Source organism: Prosopis cineraria, unplaced genomic scaffold (assembly GCF_029017545.1).
Source record: "Prosopis cineraria cultivar Desert tree isolate PC_DT_omini unplaced genomic scaffold, ASM2901754v1 PC13, whole genome shotgun sequence".
Lineage (NCBI taxonomy): Eukaryota > Viridiplantae > Streptophyta > Magnoliopsida > Fabales > Fabaceae > Prosopis > Prosopis cineraria.
In genome coordinates this window covers 35,380,355-35,394,599 of record NW_026555344.1, presented here as the reverse complement: position 1 = coordinate 35,394,599, position 14,245 = coordinate 35,380,355, and the positions used below count along the sequence as shown (strand labels likewise).

The 14,245-nt window shown below is 31.1% G+C and overlaps 1 protein-coding gene and 1 pseudogene across 1 annotated transcript; one reads left to right on the top strand and one right to left on the bottom strand.

Annotated features, from left to right (window-relative positions):
* The first annotated feature begins 4,369 nt into the window (after positions 1–4,369).
* LOC129290059 (probable LRR receptor-like serine/threonine-protein kinase At3g47570) lies at positions 4,370–7,884 on the top strand (annotated as a pseudogene).
* Positions 7,885–12,640: 4,756 nt separating this feature from the next.
* LOC129290312 (2-oxoglutarate-dependent dioxygenase DAO-like) lies at positions 12,641–13,854 on the bottom strand. The gene is made up of 3 exons (XM_054927049.1): positions 13,716–13,854; positions 13,141–13,480; positions 12,641–12,991 (listed from the first exon to the last, which is right to left on the bottom strand). Exons 1-3 carry the CDS (start codon positions 13,766–13,768, stop codon positions 12,671–12,673), a joined length of 714 nt encoding a protein of 237 aa, XP_054783024.1. The 5' UTR covers positions 13,769–13,854; the 3' UTR covers positions 12,641–12,670.
* Between the last annotated feature and the right edge of the window lie 391 nt (positions 13,855–14,245).

Below are 14,245 nucleotides of genomic sequence, written 5' to 3'. Positions count from 1 at the left end.
CAAGCCGTAGGAAGGGACAAAAAATTCAGTGCTAGCAGAACTAACAAGTGACTTGTTCTTACCCATTGAACCTTCTTTATAGGATCTCCAATCACAAAGGTTGGGTTGCCATCACCGTTAATTTTAAACAGGCTTGAGTCCCATTCCCCTCGACGTTTCAATAATAGATTTCTTCCCCAGGGGCTTAGTTAATGGATCCATCATATTTACGTCTGATCTCACATAATCGATTGAGATAACTTCCCCTTTTAGCATGCTTAATTGTATCTCAAATGATATTTATATATGCCATTGTTCTCTTTACGAATGACTATTACCATTTGGCAATCACAAATCATCGACATGGCTTGTGTCGGTTTTACTCATAGTAGAATATTCACTGAGAAGTTTCTCAACTACTCAGCCTCATTGTTAGCCAACTTTAGAGTAATAAACTCTGGCTCAAATAACCTTTTTTTTGGCTACCAATAGATTTTTCTCCACCTGAATTTAAATTCAGTTAACATCATTGTATTATCTTCATATAATGGAAATCTATTATACATAATATCAACATTTATGGTATCCCTTAAATACTCTTTTGTCTCATGCTCTTATGGGACTTAATCTCCATGCAACGTATGTTATGGGATTAAAACTTATTAATGCAACAAACTCACAAATTTATGCATCCACAAATTGAGCAACAAAAATATATCATTTTTTTTAAATGATATATCAACCTCATAAGAATTCGTTGACACTACGTGTCAGTTTTACACAATAAAATAATTGCTTAGATGATCTCTAGCAACTTAGCCTCTAATCCAGTTTTAAATTAATTAGCTTGGACTCTACTATGATCCTATCATTATATTTTGATCTCATCACTATCGAGAGTGGATAATCACTAGTGAATTTTCTCACACAAATTTATAACTCAGTAAACATGCATCCACGTATTTTATGCAATGAAAATCCACTATTCTCAATTCCATAATTTAAAAATAGTTAGTTATCTCATGGGATTATAATACAAATAAACAAATCATTATTCATGATAATGAATATTTGTGTCAAAATAATTAAATAAGTCATGCACCTATTTTTTTAAATATATTTATTTACACTAGATAAATGATTAAATTTGTACCATTATCACAACGCTTGTTGCAAGCCACACAAAGTGATAAATCACAATTTTTGCATTTATGCAAATAATAAAGCCTCCATATAATATTTCCTCTAAATCACAATGTAGAACTATCTTGGCATTTATAAAATGAGGCTAACCACATGACACAACACAATTTTTTGAATAAAGAAAAATAATTTTGCTAGACACCCCCACATTTTCAAACATATTTTAACCACATGTATGAAAGATATTTAAATATTTTCCATAACTTATCAATAATAATTCTAATTAAATTAGAATGCCATTATATAATCTTCTCCCATTCTAATTAAATTAGAATTTCTCATAAATTTTAAATCCACCATAAATATAATATCCCATGCACATACTCCCACAATATGGATAAATCAGCCACAAAGCCTTCTTACCTTTCCAATAATATCAACAAATAAAATGTTGAAACACTATATACATATCACACATTCAGACTAATACTTCTAGAACCTCGTCAAAATATATGTAAGTTCTTCAATGACAATTTGAGATGCCAATTCCAGCATTAAAAATAGACTCCAAGTCCGTTTAACCACAACAATTACATCCCAAGAAATAAAAAACTTAGAAAATCACAAATTGGATTTCACTTGGATTTAGAACAACCATAAACTAATTAAGCTTAGCAATCCAGCAAATTAAATATCAATCTACCCAAGAGGGAAAATCCTGTGCATAAACTGGGTTTCATATTCTTTTTCCCAATTGTGATTAATCACAATTATGACACTCATAGTCATAAAATACATCACAAAATTAGATGTAAAAGCTTTCACAAATAGAACTTTTCAAATCTATTAAAGTAGAATTTCACATAATTGTAAAATTCACCATAAATATATCAAGGCATGCATATAGCCCCACACTTTGGATAGTAATTTGTGAATTTTGATCAAGAAAATATTTTTTGGGCAACATCTAAAAAGAAGTGCAATCTAGGCACCATGTCAATTCTCATAAATTTACTACACATTGGCACCAAAATGTTGTTGCTTAATGCACAAAATATTATCTAGCATTGAACTATAAGATAACAATTATGCTTTAGACAGCACCAATAAGTGCAGGAAATTATTGTATTATGTAACCACTTTATAATAATTCATTCGCTTAATTACAACTATTTAATTCACTGAAAATTGTTTCCATCTCTTGGCATGTACTAAGTATACTATCACAGAAAATAGCAACTTCTGCCAATTAAACAAAGCATCAAAATTTAATCCCAATTTTTTCACATAACTATCAATCAAATTATTTAAATATAATAAATTTTCATTATTGCAATTTATGAACCATTGCTTCAAAAAACAAATTCCAGCCATATATTCCAACTCTTATTATGGGCCTAAAAACATACCCAATTGTTATTCAAACGTAAGGCATTTATATTTTTGAGAAGCAGAGGATAATCTTTTAAAAACTATTTAATATGCAATCTTCAATTTCAAAATGAATGTAATATCAAAGCCTCCGGCTTTGCAACGGTGTAAAAATGATCACAATAAACCAGTAAAATGGTGGGTCATGCCTGAAAATATTCTCTACATCTAGAGACATTTTGAATGCTGCAGAAATAAAGGGCAACGTAAAAAGTTTTACCTGAAGTTAATAGCTCTTAAAATTGTTGGCACTACTAGGTAAAAATACAGTCTAAGTCATGCTCAAGGACACTGTCCTTAAGAGCTATTCCGCCATACTGGGTTAATTGCGCGGCAGCTCTCCAGGATTAAACAGACTTTTCCTACTAAAAGTAAGGACACAGAACAATAGAGACTAGTATAATACTCAGTCAACACAACACATAGAGGAGAAGCTTTAGAACTCTAGAGCCAAGCTCTAAATACACTACATTCCCCGGGCTATATATAGGCACAGTCTAGATGAAGCCTTAAAGCATGATTTAATTGAGAGTTTCATAAACATAATGACACATTGTTATAATGAAGATAATTAATTCCAGCATTTTGAACGTTTGCCACTTGAAGAAAATTGCAAAACTGATTTCAAGCTTTAATTGGAAATAATGTCTAGTTAAAGCACATTAACAAATCCAAGGATAATAAATTTAAACTTGAAACGTGCAAAGCAAAGTTTTGGGAAAAAGCATTTACAAAAATTAATTTAATAACCTTTGTAAAAAATAAAGTTGATAAAAGAACCCAGTGCCTTTTTGACTTGTAAGCCCACTGCTCCTCTAAGCCCATTCACTAGCCCATTTTCATTCCTTAGCATATATATACCAGGAGCTCTCCTCATGTGGGCAATATGGGATTTCTTCTTTTGACACACACACAATAACTATAACATGAGTCACAGAGTTAAATTTAGGAGGACATAATCTTCGTGGGATCATATCACCTCATGTCGGCAATCTATCCTTCTTGCGAAATCTCTTCCTTTCAAAAAACAATTTCCATAGAGAAATCCCACTAGAGTTGGGGTGTTTGTTCAGGCTGAAGTTACTCTCTCTAACAAACAACACATTGACAGGAGAGATTCCTTGGAACTTGACGAGTTACACTGAACTGAGGCACTTGAATTTGTCATGGAATAATCTTGCTAGTAAAATTCTAATTCAACTTGGCTCTCTTTCGAAGCTTGAAAGGTTGCTTATTTCCAAAAATAATTTAACCAAAAAAATCCCATTATCTATATGGAATCTTTCTTCCCTCATTGATTTTTGATTAGCTTATAATCAACAGGAAGGAAGCACACTTGAAGAGATTGGTCATTTGAAAAGCCTGAGATATTTCACTACAGCTGTGAATAATTTGGTTGGTAAGCTTCCTTCCTCACTTTTCAACATCTCATCTCTCATAAAATTATCACTTACAGAAAACCAACTAAATGAAACTCTGCTTCCCCACAACATATTCTCTAACCTTCCTTATCTACAAGTTCTTGAATTAGGTCTCAATCAAATTTCCCAAGTTACAGTTGTTAGCAGTTTTCTTGAATTATCCACAACAAATTTTTAGGCACCATTCTAGCTTCTGTTGGCAATTTTCCCAAGTTACAGTTGTTAGCAGTGTATTCAAACTAAATCTCGAGAGAGATAACAATCTCCTTAGGAAACCTTACCCAATTAGTTATCCTAAATATGTCACAGAATTTGCTTGAAGGAAAAATTCCTCCTATATTTGGAAACATGAATACCTTGACCTTTTAAAAAACAACTTCATTGGTGCTATACCTATGGAGATTTTTGATCTGTCCTCCTTGTCCATTTCTTTGAGCTTATCTCACAACTCATTGAATGGCTTTCTTCCTGTTGCGGTAGGAAAACTTATAAACCTTAGAACTTTAAATGTATCTAAAAATAAATTCTCTAGAGGGATTCCTTCGACCATAGGAGAGTGCTCCAACATGGAATACCTTAACTTATAAGGGAATTCCTTCAACAGCTCCATGCCTTCTTCACTAGCTTCATTGGAAGGTCTTACCCATTTAGATATGTCCTAAAACAACTTGTCTGGGCCAACATTAACTACCTTACAGAACCTTCATTTTCTTCAATACTTGAATGTTTCCTTTAATATGTTGGAAGGTAAGGTTCCAACAAAAGGAGTTTTTAGCAATGCTAGTGTGATATCAGTGACTGGAAATACTAAGCTTTGTGGGGGCATCTCTGTGTTGCAATTACCACAATGCCCTATCAAAGTGGAACCACAAAGAAGACACCATAATTTGAAACTTGTGATAATTATGGTTTTTGTGGCTTTTTTAATCTTGTTGATATTTATGTTTGCTTCGTGTTGGTGGCAGGAAAGAAGTAGAAAATCATCTTTAACTTCACCAACAATTGAACAATTTTCTAAGGTATCATATCAAGATCTACACTCTACAACTGAAGGCTTCTCTATCAACAACTTAATTGGATCTGGGAGTTTTGGCTTGGTATATAAAGGAAGGTTAGAATCAGAAGAAAAAATTGTTGCCATAAAAGTACTAAACCTTTAAAAGAGGGGAGCCGATAAGAGTTTCATTTCCGAATGTAATGCATTAAAAAACACAAGGCATCAGAATTTGGTTAAAGTTCTAACATGTTGCTCGAGCACTGATTTCAAGGGACAAGAATTTAAAGCTCTTGTGTTCAAGTTCATGTCAAATGGAAGCCTAAAAAATTGGTTATATCCGAATCTTGAAAGTGTAGATCAATATTCAACATTAAATCTTCATCAAAGATTAGATATTATGCAAGATGTTGCCTCTGCATTGCATTATCTTCATTATGAGTGTGAGCAACCAATTGTTCATTATGATATAAAGCCAAGCAATGTCCTTCTTGATGATGATATGGTGGCTCATGTGAGTGATTCACTACTAGAAAAATAAAAATTAGCGAGAAAATTTAGCGAGGGATCGTTTATTCCTCTCTAAAATACCAAATTAGTAAATTAGCGAGGGATGTTGATTTCATAGCTTGATTTAAAATTAGTGAAGGACTATCAATCCCTCTCTAAAATAAGAGAATTAACGAGAAAAATAGCAAGGGACTATCAATCCCTTTCTAAAATAAGAGAATTAGAAAGAAAAATAGTGAAGGACTGTCAATCCCTCTCTAAAATAAGAGAATTAGTGAGAAAAATAGCAAGGGATTGCTAATCCCTCTCTAAAATAAGATAATTAGCGAAGGATTTAGTGAGGGATTCTATCCCTAGCTAATTATTACAAAAAAAAATTAACTTTTGACAATGACTCTTAATTATACATTTAATTATTTTTATTTAAAAATAATAATTAAATTTAAAAATTAACTAAAATATTCATAATAAAATTATTTAATATTTTCTTTATTTTAAGTTGATTTTCATTAATAAAATAATATTTTATTAAAAATATAATATAATGAATAATTTAAATAAAATATAAATATTTTTAACATATTAATAATTGAAAATAAAATTTAATATGTATATGTGTATATTTTTATAATATATTATTTGATATATTTATGTAGTTAAATAATATATATATATATATATATTTAATTTCTCATATAATGATTGCAAGTGCCTTTCAGTTCAACTGGCAAAGAAGGAGAGCATAAAACTTAGAAGATATGAGGTCAAGGGTTCAAACCTTGACTTTGGCATAAACATAATGAATATATGATATAATAAGGAGCAAGTGTCATGGCGCAAGGTGAACAATGACGTGTCATGAGTTGTCACACATGTGGTAGGTGATAAGGTGCGAGATGGTAGGTGATATAGTGATTGACAAAGCATGAGATTGTTGATGACATATCACTAGTTGACATCACACATGGCAGGTAATGTGACATAGTTATTTTTAAATATAAGCATATTTAGTGAGGAATTAGTGAGGAACTAATTCCTTCCTCGCTAAAGTTATCAAATTTTGAATAGTATTAGAGAGGGATTAGCGAGGGATTTAGTCTCTAGCTAATTTTAGCGAGGGATTGAATCGCTCGCTAAATCCCTCACTAATTAGCGAGAGAAATACAATTTCTCGCTAAATTTAGTGAGTCCTTTTTTAGTTACGAATTTAGTGAGGGATAAAATTTCTAGCTAAAATACAATTTAGCTATAAAAAATGACATTTAGCGAGGGATTCGTCCCTCGCTAAATTTCATTTTTCTAGTAGTGATTTTGGGTTAGCAAGACTTGTCTCAACCATCAATGGCACCTCTTCCATGCAAACCAGCACATCTGGGATAAAAGGGACAATGGGCTATGCTCCTCCAGGTATGATTTATGATCATTTGAACTTTTTATTAGTCTTCTTAATTCTTTTTAGAAAAAATATAATTGTTAATCTTTATAGTTTTAACATGTTTTGGTATAGGATTCTATAATTATTTTCGTTCCTCTAGATCCCTCTAGTTTATTTTATTTACAATATTAGTCCCTCTATTTTTGAATATGTCCACAAAAGCATTGAGATAGCATTAACAATGTTAAATATGTTGAACTATGACTAATGACATTAATCTGTGCTGAGGTGAAATTACAACTTAGCAAAATAATAGTGTTGTCCACCCTGTTCTATTTCATAGTTCAAGTTTCAATATGTTTTATATTAATATATTTAACATTATTAATGTCACCTCATCATTCTTTTGAGCATATTCAAAAATAAAAGGACTAAAATTGCATACAAATAAACTAGACAGACCTAAAATAATAATAAAATTATAGGGACTCACAGCAAAATACATTAAAACTATAAGGACCAATAGTTGTATTTTTTCTTTTATATATATATATATATATATATATTCCTCGTGTTATCTTTAGAATGAAGAATTTCAAGTTTTGACCATCATGCAATGTATTTCAGAGTATAGAATAAGTTTTGAGGTTTCAACACACGGTGTTGTATATTCTTTTGGTATCCTTGTTTTGGAAATATTAAGTGGAAGACAACCCACGGAAGAAATGTTCAAAGATAGGCAAGATCTCCATAGCTATGTGAAAGCTTCATATCCAAATAACCTTCTAGAGATTGTAGACCCTGCACTTCTACCAAGGCAACTTAATCAGACAATAACTGTAGCTTGAGAAGAAATTAACATGGATGAGCAGACCTTTTTGCATCCTAGTGATGAGAAGATTATGTGCTCATTATTCGAGATTGGACTTGCTTGCTCAGCCAAATCACCAAATGAGAGACTAAACATAATGGATGTCACTAGGAAGCTGAATCAAATTAGTACTTTTCGTTTCAGTGAAAGGCATGGTTGATGACTATAATATAAATAATGGAGAATAATATGCCAAGAACTTACTGATCATGCTATGAAATTTATGGTTGGAACTTTCCAAATAAAGATTACTTTTTCTTCTCTCTATCTTTCTCTTCCATAATGGAATACGTGGAATTCTAGAGGATATAGGTTTCTCTCGATCTATTTTGCATGAAAATTACTTTCCTTCTCTCTGTCTTTCTCTTGCATAATGGAATACATAGAACTCAAGAGGATATAGGTTTCTCTCGATTTATTTTGCCCTTACTAGACCTATAATTCTAGATAATATATTCAAAACCCCAACATCAATGGCATCTACGTCTTCACCTTCCTTCAAACCCCATCCATTCTAAATAACATAGAGAATTGATTGCGATTTTATTTTTGTTTAGAGAAAACTTTCTCAATCAGAGCACCACCTGGATTCCTCGTCACTGACGGTGACTTCCAGACAAGGTGAGATTTCTTCTTGGATTGTATGAGTTGCCCTCCCTATTTGTAATGGTCAAGAAATAGAGCAATGCTCAAGGCACTAGAACCTAGTAACAGAGAAAGAAAAATAGACAATCAGAAGAAAGAAAAAGGATTAGACACAACAAACCCTCACAATCGACTCAAAAAACTCTATCACAAAAGGTGATAGAGCACAAACCCACGACTAGAAACTCCTCATTGACCGCCACAATGGGTAGTGATCGCTCCTCCCTCAAACCCTATGCTCAATGGTGAGCAACTTGTAGTTTCCTACGACTGGGATTATACACTAATTGAATATTTATAAAACTGAATTGTAAATTGCAAGTCAAAAACTTAAGAATTTTTATTATCACTTGAGAAATTAATAAAAGATACTTAAAAATATTTAAGAAAAATGATAATAAAATTTTTTTTAAAATATATAAATGATAGTTTAGTCTCTCGAAATGCCAAAATTCCCTTGAAGTCTTTAAGGACTTTTCTATCATTACTGAATTTATATAAATTACCAAATTACCCTTGTTAAAAATAAATAATTCACAAGTTTTGTTTAAATATTAATAAATGTTTTTATTCACAATAATACAACATCAAATAAAGAATTTAATATGCAAAGTTGTGATTTACTATTGCATTATTGCGAATATAAGAAGAAAAGTTATGAATATTTAAACAAAACTTGAGAATCATTTATTTTCAACAAGTGTAATTTAGTAATTTATATAAATTTATTAATGATAGAAAAATTCTTAAGAAATTTAAGAGAATTATAGCATTTTGAGAAATTAAATTATCATTTATATATTTTAGAGGTATTTTATTTTCATTTTCCCAAATAAATCTTTATATTGTTAGTTGAAAATTTATAAAAATCTATTATAAATTTCAAATCAATCAATAAAAGATAATTTATTGAAAATAAAGACTATGATCTATAACTGGAAATTGAATAATTCAAAATATATATAATTGCTATTATTATTCTTATGTGGTTCCTAATTATCACTTTCTCACCATAAAATGCCAAATATGGGTACCCAACTCTAACTCCAGGCTCAATCACAGCACCCTCAGGCCATCATTCATCACTTTGACTCTATTAACTATAAACCCTCTCGTAGATCTACTCAGATCTGCCACCCCTGGTCTTCATTATTATCCACAGAAAATTCTTTTGTTCCTCTCCTTCAAAAATGTTCAGACTCCGAAGCGAAAATGGACGACCATAAAATTTGTCTATGTTACCCTCACATCTGACCCAAGGTAACTCAGCAACCACTCCTTCAAATCTAGCCGAAAGAAACAACTCCATAGCTTACCAAGCACTAGACTCTGTCAAATCTTCTACACAAAAAATATTTTTTAAAAAATATTTCAAATAAGAAAAACAAAAAATAATTAAAAAATATTTCCAATAAGAAAAAAATATACAATTAATTAAAAATATAAAGCATGTAAACATAAAAGTAAAAACATAATTGAAAAAATTATAAATATTTTAGAATTTAAGAAATAGAAATAAAATAATAATGAGACGTAATAAATTTATAAAATGTATAAACTTATTCTATAATTTATAGTCTAATTAAATGTTATTTTTATCCTTAAACTATCTATTCTAGAACATCTAGCATACTAAATTTCGTTTTAGTACACCCTCAAACTTGTTCATGTTGCTAAAGGTTGACTAATGGTAGTTAATGAGTATTGTGGAGCCCACAAAAATTGACATGAGGCAAGTGATTTAGGACGCACCCTTCCTCATTTACCCCCTCCCTCTCTTTTCTCTCTCCCCCACCCCTTTGTCCGTATATCACTGTTCGCCAAAATTAGCGCCAATGTATGCCTCAATTTTGTACATCAATGCAAGGGAAGGTATGCATTACATTATAATTTTAGCTCAATTTATTATTTACATGTATTCTATTTTGAGCACAATTCTAAAAGAAAACTTATACAAAATAAAAATTAACATATTAAGTAAGAGAGACCCTCACATTTAATTATAACTTCACTTGTAAATACTTTTTGATATGAGATTCATAATAATGTTAACTTTTTCAAGAGTCATCTTATCGAGTGGCTCCATTTCACAGCACTTCATTTAAACTCTTGCTAATTAGCCACGTAGACTTTCTTTATGGGATTGGCCTATTAATGTAAGCACTAATGTTTTGAACACAATTTAAAAAGATAGCTCATCCTAAAAAATTAACATGTTGGATGAAAATGCTCTACATATTTATAAATATCATTTTACTTATGAAGCTCCCAAGTATGGGACTCATGACATATCCTTATCCATTTTATTGAATTTATCTCACGACTCATTTATCGCTTACTACTCATTGAGGTAGGAACCCTTCAAAACATTGGCACTTTGAATATCTTAGAAAATCATCTCCTTAGAACGATTCCTTCAACAATCAGAGAATGCAAAAATATGGGATACCTTAGCTTATAAGGAGAGTCTTTCAATGGGCCCATGTTTTCTTCAGAAAAAAAAAAACACTTGTCTGGATCGGAGTAATATACTAGCTAGCTTACGAAACCTTTTATTTCAATACTTGAATGTCTCTGCCATCGTTGACATAAAAAATTAGGAAGATCAGATTTTAAAAACACATTTCAAAAGTTAAGAGGACAAGTTGAGTAAATCTACATTCAATAACTTTTCAAAATCACATTCATAAAAGCATTTTCATCTCATTTTTTATATCAAAATCACTTCTCACTTTTTAAAGGTGCTTTATATATAAGAAGACCCCTATTTTCTATATCACATTTCTCCTATATATAATCTTTCAAAATACACTCTTAATCAAAGCAAACTGTACCCTCTTCTAAATTAATCATAAAGTACTTCAAAGCTTTCATTATTAACAATAAAACCTCAATTAATTTAATCTCCAACATGTTATAAAGCTATGCTTATTCATATTTTGTATTTCATATTTAACCATAGATGTTAGATGGATTATGAATTTTATGTGCAAAGTATGCTAATTGTCTTACCCTAGTGTGCTTGCAAAAAAAAAAACAAAGAGAAAGAAAATTAATCATTTAGTACCTATATCTTTTTTTACTTGATTATAAATTAGTCCCTAAATGTTAACTTAATACAACTCAATCTATAGTTTGACTCAATTAAAATTCAGTCTATAAACTTTATCATAACACAACTCAATCCATATAGTTTTAACTATTTAAAACACTAATCTCTAAAATTTATAATTAATAACTTTTATTCATTATAATTTTAATTTTTAAAGTGTAGGAGACTAAAATTTTGAATAGAAAAAGTTAAAGGGACTAAGTTTAGGACTAAGTTGTAAAAGTTAAACTTTAAGGATTGGATTTTAACTGATTCAAAACTATAAATATAGAGATTGAGCTATACCAAATCAAAGTTTAGGAACTCATTTTTAACTTACTAGAGAATAAATGATTAATTTTCCAACAATAAATTGGTAGTATAAATTGTGGCTGAAAAAGAAAAACAATATAGATTGGGGCTAGAAAGAAAACTCATAAACAATATAGATTGTCAAATGTTCAAAAATATGTTACATTTTAATATTTTAGAGGCAAAATTATTATACGATGAATATTTTAAGACATCGGGTGCTCCATGAAGAATAATTCAAGAACAAAAATACATCTTAACTCAGATCCACCTAACACAATAGGTGACATTTTTTTGTCAAACTTAAGTCCTAGTAAATATTTTTAATGGTCAATGTTAAGATATTTAATGTCAGAAAAAATATGTTACTCCCTCCCGTCCTTATTACAGGACACTTTCAACCATTTCATGCATCTTAAAAAAAATTATTTTTTTATTGATATCATAAAAAAATGAGATATAGTGATGTACTTTCATTTTTACAATACAACTAAATTAAATATCTTTGCATTAATGAAGAAAGAATAAAATTAAAAAAATAGTTTGATTATTATAAGGTATTATATATTTTGAATTAAAAATTACTTCTAACTACGAATAGGACTAGAGGGAGTACATCTTAATTATTTTAAAAGCAGAATTGCTATGACAAATAATATAAAATACTGCTGGGTGCTCTTTGAAAAATAATTCAAGACCTTAGCCCAAAAATAAAACACAATAATTGTAAAGAAAGTTAACATTTTAATTTTATTGATGAAACTCTTATTGTAGAAATTTAAAAAGAGATAACAAGAGAGAAGTAGGACACATCCTATATAGCACATACATGTGAATCTAACAGGCAGAGCGTACTTCACTCCTTCTATCTCCCTTCCTTCGAGTGATTGGAAATTTATTATCTTTCTCTCTCCAACTCATCTACTTCTCCAGTAAGTTGATGATCTTTAGATCTTGGATCTTCAGTATTTGATGGGTGAATGCGCAAGGCATCAAGTGCTTCCCTACCCCTCAAATTTGTGGACCAACGTGTCCCCAAGTAATCTTCGAAATAGAAAGGCTCGAACTGACATGGGTGGTCACAGTCCACAAACTCTTTTGCAAATACAACATCTTTATTCTTTGGTCCAAAGATAGCCGTCAGAGGGCAAATTCTGGGCCTTCCTTCCTTGCACAGCACACGATGATTCACAGTCAAAAACCTTCCATTGCTCCATACCTATATATCATCATAGCGAAGCATTAGAGCAACTCGGCGAAAAGCAGTGGAAGACAACACATCTTATCTGATGTGGGTTTTTCCCACATAAGTTCAACCCACCCATATCTAGACATTTTAGAAGAGATTAAGAAGAAAGGTAGTTTTACATGAGCAATATCTCCAAGATTAACAGGGAAAGTGCCATATTGGGGAGGGACGTCAACATAGGAACCAAAGGAAGGGTTGAAGACTTCAAGGCCACCAACATGTTCATCGTCTTGAAGAACAGTGATGAAGCCTGGATCAGTGTGCTCTTTGAGTCCTACGAGCCCCAGAGTCTGAGGGCTACAGTTGAATTTGTTGATCTTAAATTGGCATCGCCAGTCTTTTAAATCATCCCTGGTTTCTGATGATGATGATGTTGAGCCCACGAAACACTCCATTAATTTCACTCCTATGTTCACTGCTAATTCATGAAGTGCTTCCATATATGCCTTCATTATTTCCCTGCGATCCCCCATCACAAAACTTATCTTAAACTTCAATAAACAAAAGTGTTTGTAATGACTTATTGCGAGTCAATAACGATGATTCAATCAAATTTGGAGGTAGATTTATTTTTTAGCAAAAAATAAAATGTTATTTTAACAAAAAATGTAAATGATCTCGTGAATAATTATATGTACATAATTAAAATGATGATGATTTAGCAATATAATTGATGAGGATCTAATACACTAACCTGTCATGAGAGCAAGCATCCAATTGACAACAAAAGGGGAAATTGACCATCATGCTACGGGAAAAAAATTATTTCTCAAAATATTATAATTTAAAAATTATTTATCAAGATACTATAAGTTAAAAACTTGGCTTGATAGGCACCGAGTTTTATATTTTCTCTTTCATTCCCTATTTGCAGAAATTGGCTTGCATCTCATTGAGTTTATATATCAGATTCCTGTCTACTTTTTTTTCCTCTCTCTCTTCTTCACGTGGTCCTATTATAGCTCAGAAAAGAACATAAAGGAAGATGGATTCAAGACAAGGCAAGGAAAGATGCAAGCTTCACGTGCCAATACTCCTTTTGTCTTTTCTATGTCAGAAAAGTGAAATAATATAATGATAAAAAAAATGTAAAAGAAAATGCTTGTACATGCAATTGTGAAAATCGATGCCTACATATTATGTTACTCGGCCTCTGCAATACCAAGTTGTAAGTCAGAAAATGCTTCTCTTGCCCATTCTGCCAGCTTTACTTTAATTTTTTTT

Excerpts from the sequence above, each read along its gene's own strand:
- LOC129290312 (XM_054927049.1), bottom strand. The coding sequence starts at position 13,768 with ATGATGGTCAATTTCCCCTTTTGTTGTCAATTGGATGCTTGCTCTCAT. Across the intron at positions 13,481-13,715 it reads GATGCTTGCTCTCATGACAG|GGAAATAATGAAGGCATATA; the intron begins GTTAGTGTATTA and ends GGGGGATCGCAG. Across the intron at positions 12,992-13,140 it reads ATCTTGGAGATATTGCTCAT|GTATGGAGCAATGGAAGGTT; the intron begins GTAAAACTACCT and ends GATGATATATAG.